This window comes from Scyliorhinus canicula, chromosome 1, assembly GCF_902713615.1.
Source record: "Scyliorhinus canicula chromosome 1, sScyCan1.1, whole genome shotgun sequence".
Taxonomy (NCBI): Eukaryota; Metazoa; Chordata; class Chondrichthyes; order Carcharhiniformes; family Scyliorhinidae; genus Scyliorhinus; species Scyliorhinus canicula.
This window is the reverse complement of record NC_052146.1, coordinates 20,370,681-20,383,637: the sequence shown is the minus strand read 5'-3', so window position 1 is coordinate 20,383,637 and position 12,957 is coordinate 20,370,681. Positions and strand designations below refer to the sequence as shown.

General features: G+C 42.7%; 1 protein-coding gene across 1 annotated transcript in view; it reads right to left on the bottom strand.

Moving 5' to 3' along the window:
• Positions 1-932: 932 nt before the first annotated feature.
• The window catches only part of fam222a (family with sequence similarity 222 member A), a 510,741-nt gene continuing 498,716 nt past the window's right edge, over positions 933-12,957 (bottom strand). Inside the window, exon 7 of the mRNA XM_038816803.1 lies at positions 933-5,049. Coding sequence (XP_038672731.1) covers positions 3,788-5,049 — 1,262 coding nt within the window. The 3' untranslated portion in view covers positions 933-3,787. The remainder of the gene's footprint in view (positions 5,050-12,957) is intronic.

Here is a 12,957-nt window from a genome sequence, read left to right as displayed (position 1 = left end):
GTAGGCTTAAGTAGAGTGCGCTTTCAAGGGCCATGTGGACCCGATGGGCCGAATAACCTCCTTCTGCACTTTAAATTCTATAATGATTCTATGATATGGAAAATGCCAAAGATGCAAAAGATAATCATTGCATTACCTCCTCTGTGTAAAATGTTATTGAGATTATGCATATTAAGAAATAGGAGTGTTCTTCAGCTTTTACATCCATGGTCAGCATGACACTTTCCCAGGTCAGGAATAGATGCAGTGGAGCTATCATTTATGCCATCCAAGGCTTAAAGGAGCATTTAATATTTTATTTCCCCCCCTCCAGTGTGTACCATCACATATGCTTGACAGGTATGCATGTTAAAAACACCTGTACACTAAAGTATTGAATCAATAGATTTTCAAGTGAATAATAATAAAGCATCCTCACTATTTCCTTTCATCAGTTTTTCTCAAGCTAGATCATAACTGTTCCTGGTGTCACATTCCTTTGTCTCTATACAATTACTCCCAATGTGCAATTAAAGATAAATATATTTTGCCATTTCTATTTTTCCTCTCATCCCAAATAAAGGCTAGCTACACAATCATGTGTGCACAGTGGATAAAACTGAACTAGTGAATATATACAGATATTGAAAGCAGCTAATGAAATAAAATCAAAACACAATCAGTATCTATAAACAGAAATAGAACAAATGGACCTTAAAAGCACAACCTGCAAATGCCAGTACTTTCTGAAAGCATTGGAAATATTTGCTACATGTGCTCTCATACGAATGGTTCAGCAAATTCATGTGTAAGCCAGTTCAAATAAACACATCCAAATTGAGTACCTGAATTCTAGACTGTGAATTAAACATTTAACTGCTCTGAAATTTATTGACTGAATTTCACCAGTTCATAGTAAGGCTGTTATATATAACACACAAGCTTGGGGAGCATTTGTGGTTATTTCAAAGTTTACTGTCATTTCTTTCCCAAAATTATAGAAAGGAAAGATTAATGAATACATTGTTGTGTGATTTCTACAATGCATTAACACATTATAAATCATTGAATCCAGGGAATTACCATTAATCACATCACGTGGGTGAACCTTTTAAGGCCACAACTCCACATGTCCAAACAAAGAATACAGACGTTATGATTTAAATCTCATTGTGAATTATGAGAGATATTTTGGATGCTACTATGCAAGCAGAAAATGCTGGAATTATTCATCAAATCCATCAGCATCTGGAATAAAAAAAGTAATGTTTAAGTTGGCAGAACTGATCTGATGAAATTCTTGTATTGAAACTTCAATTTAAAAAAAATAGATGCTGAATTTCCCTACTTTTTCTTTCAACATTAGATAGCAGCACCCAAACATGACTAAGGCAGTGGATATTATGATTGAATCAAGCAAAAGTTGATGTTCCAATCCAAAAGGATTTGGGAATTAGTGGTGGGGAGCTGATACAACCATCCACCTCACTTTCTGGTCTCCCCTTCTCTGGGTTAAAGGATGCAGCAAAATAGTGGGAAGATGTTGGTGAGAAACAGACTAGCGATTTAGCACGGGGGGAATAAAAGAAATAGAAAACTGGAATGGAATGTCAGAGATTGTTGCCTGGTGTTCAGTACAAAATAGAAACCAAATTATGATAATTAATTACACTTGATTGGTTGCATTAATCTGGACACTTGATAATTCAAGTTTTGAATGACAGGGTTGAAACTTCTCCTGTGGTAGGCAGGATGCTTTGTACCCAAAATAAAACCCTGTTTTATACGTCTTTTTTCTGTTGCAAATAGTGTCACTCAGAGGCATTTTAACCCCGCATGAATTAATGTGACAATAAATTTAAATTAGAGATGTTATCATCCAAAGTAATTTTGCCAGGCATTAAATGGTACGGCAAATAAAAGACAATGCAACAGTAGTGGTGATTTAAACTTCTACATCAGAGAAGATGTTGAACAATCAAAAGAAAATTTGTGTATTTTCTGAAAGAATGCAAGCTAAAGCGTATTAGTGTTTCAACTTTACCACCTTTTCTTTTCTGCAATCTGTCAAGATGATGTTGACTAATTCACCCAGGTAACTTGTTTTGGTTTAGCAAAAAACTGGTTTTGACAAGTGTAGTTCGATTATGAATGTTATTATAAATATTTGGAAACAAGAACTTCTAATAATGGTCATTTGACTATGAAAGCCAAATTGCGAGCACCAATGCAACATGAAATTTTACTATTTCCCTCACTATCATTATAAACTAGCTGCTGAATAATGGCAAGCTAATTCAAAGGCGCATGGGGAGGGAGGGTACACTTAAGTGTCAATGGCCCTTTGAGTGACCAGAAACCCTGGCTGTGCAGAATTTAGCAGCTAATGAAGAATAATATTGAAAAGGACCAAAAGCAGGGCAGCACGATGGTACAGTGTTCAGCACTGCTGCCTCACGGCGCTTAGGTCCCAGGTTCGATCCTGACTCTGGGTCACTGTCCATGTGGAGTTTGCACATTCTCTCAGTGTTTGCGTGGGTTTTGCCCCCACAGCCCAAAGCTGTTCAGGGTAGGTGGATTGGCCATGCTAAATTGCCCCTTAATTGGAAAAAAATAATTGGGTACACTAAATTTATTTTAAAAAGGACCAGAAGCAGCAAATGATATTTTATATTGGAAAGGGAGAAAATGGGAGAGGAAAGATTAAAGCATTATCCACTGGACCTCAGTCATATTATAGTGGGGTCTATAACGAACAACTTAGGCATGTTATGGCTGCCAGCAATCATTTTGCATGGTCTGCTATAATTTTACAGTTGCCATCCCATACTAATGTTTGTTTTTCAGTATGGCAGCACTCAATCTCGGATCTCGGGGTGTTCTGCAATGCTCAACAGGCCTTTATTTCATTTAAAAGGTTAAACAAAAGGCCAGTATATACACAGTCTGCTTTTGCAGCAATGCGCTCTTACAAACTCATTTACACTAAATGAGTTTTCTAATCCTATGGAAATAATTGCAATAATGTGAAGCGCATTTTTCTGAGTGCATTTATCAATCCCATCAACCCTTACATTTCCTCACAGCTTGCTATGCTATTTTAGCACAAACGTGGACATATAGTATATTTAATTACCAAAAAAAACTTTAAAACTAGCAATTCCCTCAAGTGAAATTACTTTAATCTTTTTTTCTAAACTTAAAAGGAAAAGTATTTCATTTTAGCAGCCAACACAAAATTTAAAAAAAATTCAAACAAGAATGAAAGAATTAGGTTCAAGTTTTCCAAGTTACTTTCTTTTATAATATTCCGGCCTGTGCCCACTTTTATCTTTATTCCAATACAGTGCAATAACCACTCTCCACTAAGATTTAGGCAGTAGCTCACTTTTTGTAACCATGTAAAAGATGACAATGACGAAGCGGCAATGTTGAGGATCTCGGGACCACGTGTTCACAGAATTCAGCGCGGGGTTGGACATTTAAAATTTTCTGCATGCAGACTCATCAGCACACATGTCAAAGCTTTCTGCACATTTCTGATAGCATCTTGCCCTCCAATGTCCAATACAAGTCCCCAATCCCCATTTTACTGTAATTTAAAAAAATTGCCATATTTCATCATTAATGCCAGTAGTTTTGATACTTTTGTCCAAACCAAACTCATTCCAGCATCTTGTAATCCCTGGGGCATTTTAAACACTCCACTTTATTTGCCTTTGCCTGCTGTACTGAGGCTGGAGGCTTCTGTGTATATCTATAAAAGATTTAACACCATCATTCTATCTTTTCCAAACAGCAGTTCTCACTATCTGTAAACGGGTAGTCGAATGTGAGCATTTTGGTGGTCCAATAGTCGAGGTACTGACACAGTCTCATATCCTTTACCCAACATTTGCTCTTTAATGCAGGGAGGGTGAATGTCATTAATCAAATACTCCAGTGACTGCAGACTACTGCTGAGGATAGAGGTATTACACAGCGTTCTACTGGAGACACTGGTGAGCCCATCTGAAGGGTGAACAAGGTCGCGGTGGCCATTTGTGAGGTCCTGTGGGTTATAACAGTCACTGTCTGGTGTCACCAGTACGCTGTTCCAAGGGGCAGCCAAATACTGCCCTGTTGAAAAGTTGCAGTGCATGCCCACACAATTCAAAGGAGATGAGGGGACTTTTTCAATAGTAGGTGCCAAGGTGTACGGTCGTGGAACAGCACAAACCTCTGGTGATTTACTTACTACACCTCCACCACTGCCTGAGTACATACGGATCTGTTGTTTCTGTTGCCATAGTAAATAATCCATTCCATCTGGATAGGCCCCAGGTTTAGGTCCTGCTGCAGAGGCTAAACCTGAAGCAGCTGTCAACTCTGCTCCTCCACGGCATTCAGGTACAACATTTCCAGCATACATCACACTTCCATTAATCATGCTGGTAAAGCCATTGACTGTATTGCGGCTGACTGCTGTGGCTGGGCTTGGATTGGTGACAAGAGCACCTTGACAGACAACAGCTGAAGCCTGTTGTGATGCCTGAGCCTGGCATTGCTGGTTGATCTGGTAGATGATGCTTTGAATAGAGGGGAGATTTGACTGCTGCAGAGCCAGGTTACGTCCTCCTATTGGAATAACAGATGTGGCGACAGTTACATTAGGTGGAACAGGTCCCTCCAAAGATTTCTGGCTGCTGTGGTAACTTATTTGCCCATTACACGATTGACTCTGCGCTAAAGTGCTTGGCACCAGGTAGGGTCCGATGTTGCCATTCCCGACTTGTGCTGGGGACATCCGTGTCCTCTTGCCATTTGTATTTTTCACCACGTTTTTGCTGTGTACTTTCACAATTGCTAAAAGACCCTGATATCCTCCAGAGTGTATAGGGTATGGACTGTAACGTTGTCCTGTTGTGTCGTAGCCATTTACAGTCCTGTTAAGGTGCTTATGCTGAGGAACCCTGATATTTGTAGGAAAGATCTTGATTGTTAGTGGACTGTTAGCCACCTTCTGGGCATAAGCATCGAGTTCAGCTGGACTAGGATACCTGGGAGAATGTGTGGATGTGACTGACTCACCTGAAACAAAGTACAATAAAGAAATTAGAATAAAGGAAAAAAGTTAAAGCCACATTTCTGGTGCCTCCCTTTTGACACATATGGAGTTTGAAAGATAAACATGTTCCAGTTTTACAAAATTATAATATTGTAACATGCTGGTGGTGCAGCTATCATGATGAGCTCCTAATTTCAAAACTCATGAAAGAAAAGCAAGCTTAGCAATCAAATCCTCCTACTATGCTTACACAACTTGATAGCTACCTTACGACTGACTCGAGGAGGAACTTGGAGCAGGACATTTGCCAACCAAGAAATAACTAAAGGACAAAATATTGAATTCTTATGGAAGAAGCCAGGATGGATGTAGTAGTAATGATAATAATACTCTTTATTGTCACAAGTAGGCTTACTCCTCAAATTATGTCACAAATGAATGGCTGAAATAATGACAAGTTTGAAACCTGTATTATTTTAATATACATAATGATACATACACTGCAATGAGGTTGCTGCAAAAATCCCCTAGTCGCCACATTCTGGCACCTGTTCGGGTACACAGAGGGAGAATTCGGAATGTCCAATTAGGGCAGCACGGTAGCATTGTGGATAGCACAATTGCTTCACAGCTCCAGGGTCCCAAGTTCGATTCCGGCTTGGGTCACTATCTGTTCGGAGTCTGCACATCCTCCCAGTGTGTGCGTGAGTTTCCTCCGGGTGCTCCGGTTTCCTCCCACAGTCCAAAGATGTGCCGGTTAGGTGGATTGGCCATGCTAAATTGTCCTTAGTGTCCAAAATTGCCCTTAAGTGTTGGGTGGGGTTACTGGGTTATGGGGATAGGGTGGAGGTGTTGACCTTGGGTAGGGTGCTCTTTCCAAGAGCCGGTGCAGACTCGATGGGCCGAATGGCCTCCTTCTGCACTGTAAATTCTATGAATTCTATGAAACCTAACATGCACGTCTTTCGGGACTTGAGGGGAAACCGGACCCGGCACCCGGGGGAAACACACGCAGACATGGAGACACTTTGCACAGAAAGTGACCCAAGCCAGGAATCAAACCTGGGACCCTGGCGCCATGAAACCACAATGCTAACCACTGTGCTACCGTAGCGCTACAAGATAGTATTGTATTAGCCTAAAAATTACATATTGAGACAGAGTTTGATTCATTTTTTGAAAGTGGCTTACAGGAGTTTCCATGCAGGAGAGAAATGGAGGGAAACGAAAAAACAAAAATCACTGAAACCTTATGCTAATTATTCTGTTAAATCAGATCGTTCACATGTGGCGCAGTGGATAGCACTGGGACTGCGGCACTGAGGACCCGGGTTCAAATCCCAGCCCTGTGTCACTGTCCATGTGGAGTGTTTGCACATTCTCCCCATGTCTGCATGGGTTTCACCCCCACAGCCCAAAGATTTGCAGGGTAGGTGGATTGGCCACACTAAATTGCCCCTTAATTGGAAAAAAAAATAATTGGGTACTCTAAAAAAAAATTTTAAATCAGTTTGTTCACTAGATCACATCTGGTAGTTTCTCAAAATCTGGTAATTGATAAACTCAGTTATGCTTACTTTCTAAAAATATCTCCCATGTCATTATTTTATTGTTTATAATAATTCTCTTCTCTATTCAGTTTTCACCCTTACCCTTCTGAATGTGCTGACACTTGTTGATGCCAGAGTTGGTGTGTTAAACTCATCATAGCTGATGTTTTTGTTTTTTAGTTATAGCCTTGAAAAATGGATATACATCTGATAACTCCAATATAAAAATGCTGACTTCCATCTCATAATATTGCCACTGTTCACCCTGCCTCAGTAAATCTATCGAAATCCTCACCTGCGCTTTTGTTAACTCCAGATTTGACTGTTTCAATAATTTTCTGGATGGCATCCTCCACCCTCTAAACTTCAGCTCATCCCAAACTTGGCTGTAACCTGGCTAGTTATCTGTCTTCAACGACCTACATTGGCTTATACTGGATCATCTGCATGATTAAATTTGTGGTCTCATCTCTTATTTCTGTAATTTCTGCCCCAAATGCTGCTTTTCGTACTAAAAGGGGGGGGGGGGGGGGGGGGGTTAGGTGGGAAAAGAAGCAGGAGAGTTTAAGACTACTGTTAAAACATATATTTTTCACCAAAGTTTTTAATCAGCATTCTTAATATATTCTTCTTTGGAATTCAATTCAAATTGGTTGAAATAGATACAGCTAAGTTTCATTTTGATCAACAGTTATTGGTCAGGAACTTGGATTCAGCACACAAAAGTTTATACCAACTTAAACTTAAAAGCACAACTTGCAATTAAAGTAAAATGTATTCTACACCTAGACATGAATGCACAGTTGGAAAATGTTGAGAAAATAGTTGCAAATGCAGGATCAATACCAAAATAAATACACCAGGAACCAATGTAGTAATCAAATATTCAGTAATGTCAATGTTCGGTAGTTTGTTTTCCAAAAAAACTGGGAGCAATTAATTCCATGTAAGTGAGTACAGACTGGCAGAGGGCCATTTCAGTTCTCATCATATGTCCAGTTAACAGTACAAAATGCTCCTGAAAGTGAAATTACTTTACTCGTTATAGACAAAGAAAACCCTAAAATAATCACAGTAATTGCATTTAAGAGCTTTGAAATGAAACTTTATACCAAAGTTATTACAAAAATAATGCTAATGGAAACAGGCATTTATAATATTCTCCAAAGTGCCTGTGCAGTTTGATGTTTTGTAACTTTCAAACAAATCATGCAGCACTTGCACTTTATTTTGCTGGTAACTGCAGCTTTGGATGTTACAATGCAACACTTAAGGATTTTTAGTCTATTAGATGTTCGCAGTGCATCAGAATAGCTGTTTGCAGATAGTCAAATTGAGATTAAATACAGCATGATGATTGTTTTAAAAAAGGACATGTTTAAATCAGAATGCAGATCACTCTTAGATTATAATTTCTTCAAGGTAGCTGCATCAGAATCTTGCATTTCTTCTCCCTATGTTACAATCTTTATGCATTGATCCAGTTTCTTTTTGGTCTTAGACGTGCAGAAATATATCACCATGTTGAAGAGGTTGCAAATCAAATCAAGAGGTCTATACAGACGAACAGGGTATAAGCCACTTACAGAAGTAGAGAGATTAAGGTACAGTACGTCTCAACAGGTTTAAGGACCCCTAAGTTTCCAGAGACATAATTTAAAGAGCTAAAAACCACACAGCTCAACACCACAAAGATTTATTAAATTTCCCGCTGCTTGTCCAGCCAGATCACCCAGGGCACCAACTTGCAGGGTCATATACAGTAAGTAGAAAAACCCTTGCTCTAATGACAAGTCATACTTCCAGGTCCCACTTTTGAATCAAGCTTGGTTACTCAATCTTCAGAGGTGCTCCAGGTTTCTATGAACTGATTGAATCAGCTATCAAATTACCAAGTATGCCACAAAAGATCATCTAGTTTGTTTTTCCACCACCACCAGATGTCTCATCTTATTTGCAATAGTCGGTCATAAAACAAATTATGAGTAGACAACAGATATCAGTCAGGCGCTTTTCAATGGCATAGTGAGCAACATAATTCAGTACAAAACATGCAAATTCATTGCAACATGCTTCTGACTATAGTGGACACAAATGCATCTAGGCTTCATTCCTTCCTTCAATTGGTGCTGCAGAACTTCATCAGAAGCTTGTCCAGCTGCACTGCAATCGATATGCATAACCTCTTGGATGTACTGGTTCTTGTTCCCAAACACAAATTCCGTATAATGTGTATCAGCAGCTGTTATCCAGAGACTAAGATTTTCCTCTAATTAACTTCACTATGTGCACCCCTTTCTCAACCTTCCCGGTGGACTGCGGGTAATGCGGGCTGGAAGTGACATGATGAAACTGATATACCTGGCCAAATCTTGACCACTCTTGGCTGCTGAAGCAAGGACCGTTGTCACTCATGACAGTGAGTGGAATACCATGCCTGGAGAACGTCTCCTTACTTTCATACAGTACGAATTACCTTGAGATAGTTTGCAATGTACCATTGCATTGATGCTTTAAATCAATGTTGCCCAATATGTTAGCCAAAGTATGGCAAATTGAGATGAGTATAAAAATTAGTAATGTAAAGGGTGGCACAGTAGTTAGCACTGCTTCCTCATGGCACCTAGGACCCAGGTTCGATCCCAGCCCTAGGTCACTGTCCTTGTGGAGTTTGCACATTCTCCCCAGTGTCTGCGTGGGTCTTGATGTGTTATCTGAGTTGGCCTAACCTCGACTGCAACTGGATGCAGTGAGACTAGAATCAGGCTTCCGACACAGGAGATGGTCCAACACTGTTTTATTGAACTTGCTTGTTGCTGTACATAATCTGCTGTGGGTTGACACACTATTAATCTAAACTGATGACCTCAGACTGGCTTGACCAGACTAGCTCTCTGTCACATGGAGAAGGTGCTCATGGCCTTGTGCACTCTAACTATCTCTGTAGCTGTATCCAGTGAGAAGGGGCAGAGTCTTAATGCCTCGTGTGTTTTACAGTGGTAGTGTCCTGTCTGGTGATTGGTTGTTCAGTGTCGTGTGTGTTCATTGGTTATCCTGTGTGTCAATCACTGCCTGTCTGCATCTCATTATATCCATGAGTGGATCTTATGACAGGTCTCACCCCCACAGCCCAAAAGGTGTGCTGGATAGGTGGACTAGCCACGCTAAATTGCCGTTTAATTGGAAAATATGTTATGTACATTGTCAAGATATGCAGACATGCACATAATGAGATACAAACAGGCAGCTAATGAATACAGAGAACAAGATATAATCAATCAGCAGGCAGAACAGTTGGGGGTCGTTTCCCACTATAAAAGGCACGAGACACTCACACTCTGCCTCTTTCCACTGGTGACATCTACAGTGTGAGTCAGGGTGTACATATATAACTCCTACAGCACGTGGCTGAGAGCTAGTCTGGTTCAGTCAGACAGATTAATCACACTAGGTTAGCAGAGAGTCGAACTCACAGAGGATTGAGCTAACTGTGTGACAGGTTCAATAAATCATATTGAACTAACTTCAAGGTGTGGAGTATCTCTCAGGTAAAGCTGCATCCAGTTGCAGCCCGTGTTATCTTACTGTGCTGAACACGACATGATACCAGGAGACTGCAATCCCTAGGTGATTTACCTCAATCTGTTCCATGACGACCAGCTAATGTATCCCGGCACCATGGAGAAGATCCAGGCTCCTCAACAGTTGCGGACCTCCGGCAATCTCAGTGCCAACTGGCGGACTTTCAAGCAAAGGTTTCCGCTGCACATCGAAGCCTCAGACCTCGAGGGTGCGTCTGATACAAGGAAGATCGCACTTCTCCTCTCAACTGTGGGGGATCAAGCCATCCAACTCTTCAACTCGCTGAACTTCACCAAAGGCCAGGCGAAACAAAGTTTCAGACCATCCTGTTTGATAGTCATTGTGCAGTGGACACCAATGAAATCTTCGAGTGCTATATGTTCAAACAAAGCCTCCAAGGTAAAGATGAATCTTTCAACTCCTTCCTAACTAATCTCCGTCTGCTTGTGCTGTCCTGCAACTTTGGTGGTATTGCTGACTCCATGATCAGGGACCAGATCGTTTTCGGAGTTTACTCTGATCCTCAGAGAGCAGCTTTTAAAAATCAAGAATATGACCCTGCCAGTCGTGATTGAAACATGTACAGTGCATGAGCACGCCAAAAACCGGTATTCCCAATATAAATCGGCTGAAAAGGAGAAACTTGCCTCCCACGAGGCAGAGTGTGCGCAGGCCATTGCCCGGATGCAGTGCCTCAGCCTTGATGAAAGCGGCCATTTCGCGCGCTCTTCCCAGAGCCTCATGCTTGCGTGATGCGACTGGGACGATGAAGCGGCCGATCACCACTCTGCGCAGGTGCGAACGTCTGTCGACCACACTGCGCATGTGCGACGATGCACGGAGCGTGATGATGTCATGACGTGCCCGAACTGGGGTACCGCCCACTTAAAGAGACACTGCCCTGCAAAAGGCAGGCAATGTTTAAATTGCGGGAAGCCTGGACGCTATGCAGTCGTGTGCAGTTCTGCACCACCAGTCAAGGGCCAGCGCTCCCAATTCCAACGCAGACGCGTTCGGAGTGTACAGCAAGGTTTACAGGATTCTGATTCTGACAGTACAATGGACCCAGAGGACGACTGCCTGGAGTACCCCTACCATGTGGGCATCGTTACCACACATGAACATGCCTCACCAAAATCATCACGACGCCTGCCCATCCTCACTGTAGATTCTGCATATGAATGGCGTGCGGTGCTGCAAGTAAGTCAATGCTCAATCCAGTTCAAGCTGGACACAGATGTGGCTGCCAACCTCATTTCACAGGGGTTTTCAACCGCATCAAGAAGCCACCCAAGCTCCTTCCAGCAGCCTGCCAGCTCCTGGACTATAACGGCAATGTCATCACAGTACTGGGATCCTGTCATCTGCTCGTCTCCAACAAGAGCAATCACGCAAGACTATGGTTTGAGATTGTCAAGCCAGACAGGTCTCCCTGCTCAGCGCACAGGCATGCAAGGCTCAAGGCTCTTCAGGACCAGGGCATCATCTCTAAAGTTACAGAACCGACTGACTGGGTCAGCTCGATGGTATGTGTGAAAAAGAATATAATGTGGGAACCCTACCCCATCCCGAAGCGGGAGGAACTCACAAGTGAGATGGCACATGCCCGGTTTTTCACAAAGCTAGATGCGTCACAGGGATTCTGGCAAATCCAGCTGGATGAGTCCAGCAGAAGGCTCTGCACCTTCAACACACCGTTTGGCAGGTGCTGCTACAATCGTATGCCATTTGGCATTGTCTTGGCCTCGGAGATCTTCCATAGAATTATTGAGCAGATGATGGAGGGCATTGAAGGGGTTCATGTGTATGTGGACGATGTTATCATATGGTCCACGACCCCCGAAGAGCACATCTCTCGTCTCCAGCAGGTATTCCGCCGTGTCCATGCCAATGACCTCAAGCTGAACCGGTCCAAGTGTTGCTTAAGAACTTAAGTTCTTAGGTGACCAGATATCTCAACAGGGTGTGCGCCCGGACGCAGGCAAAGTCAAGGCCATCGAAGCCATGAAGACCCCTGAAGACAAGAAGGCAGTACTGCGCTTTTTAGGCATGGTAAACTTCTTGGGCAAGTTTATCCGAAACTTGGCCTCACACACCACGGCCCTCAGACACCTGGTAAAAAAGTCGACTGCCTTTGACTGGCAGGCAGCTCATTTGGCAGAGTGGTTGGAGCTGAAAGCCAAGCTCACCACTGCACCTGTATTGGCATTTTTTGACTCTGACAGGGAAACGAAAATCTTGCAGATGCGAGCCAGGACGGCATCGGCACAGTGTTGCTCCAGCGTGATGACACCCCATCCTGGGCACCGGTTGCCAACACATTACGGGCAATGACACCCACCAAGCAGCGGTATGCCCAAATTGAAGAGGAATGCCTGGGCCTGCTTACTGGAATTCACAAGTTCCACGATTATGTCTACAGCCTGCCGACGTTCACTGTCAAGACGGACCACAGGCATCTGGTCCACATTACCCACAAGGACCTGAACGACATGACGCCCTGGCTGCAGCGCATCCTCCTCAGACTCCGGAGGTATGACTTTGAACTCGTGTACACGCTGGGCAAGGAGCTCATTATTGCGGATGCCTTGTCCCGCTCCGTAACCTTGCCTGCTCGAATCACAGGTGCAGCTGTGGGCCAGCAACCTCCCGGCGTTGGATGAAAAGGTGGTTCGAATTCGCGAGGAGACAGCCAAAGAACCTCTTCTGCAGCGTGTCATGCGCCACCTTGCCAATGGCTGGCAAAAAGGGCAGTGCCCTCAATTCTTCAATGTGAAGGACAACCTGACGGTAGTTGAT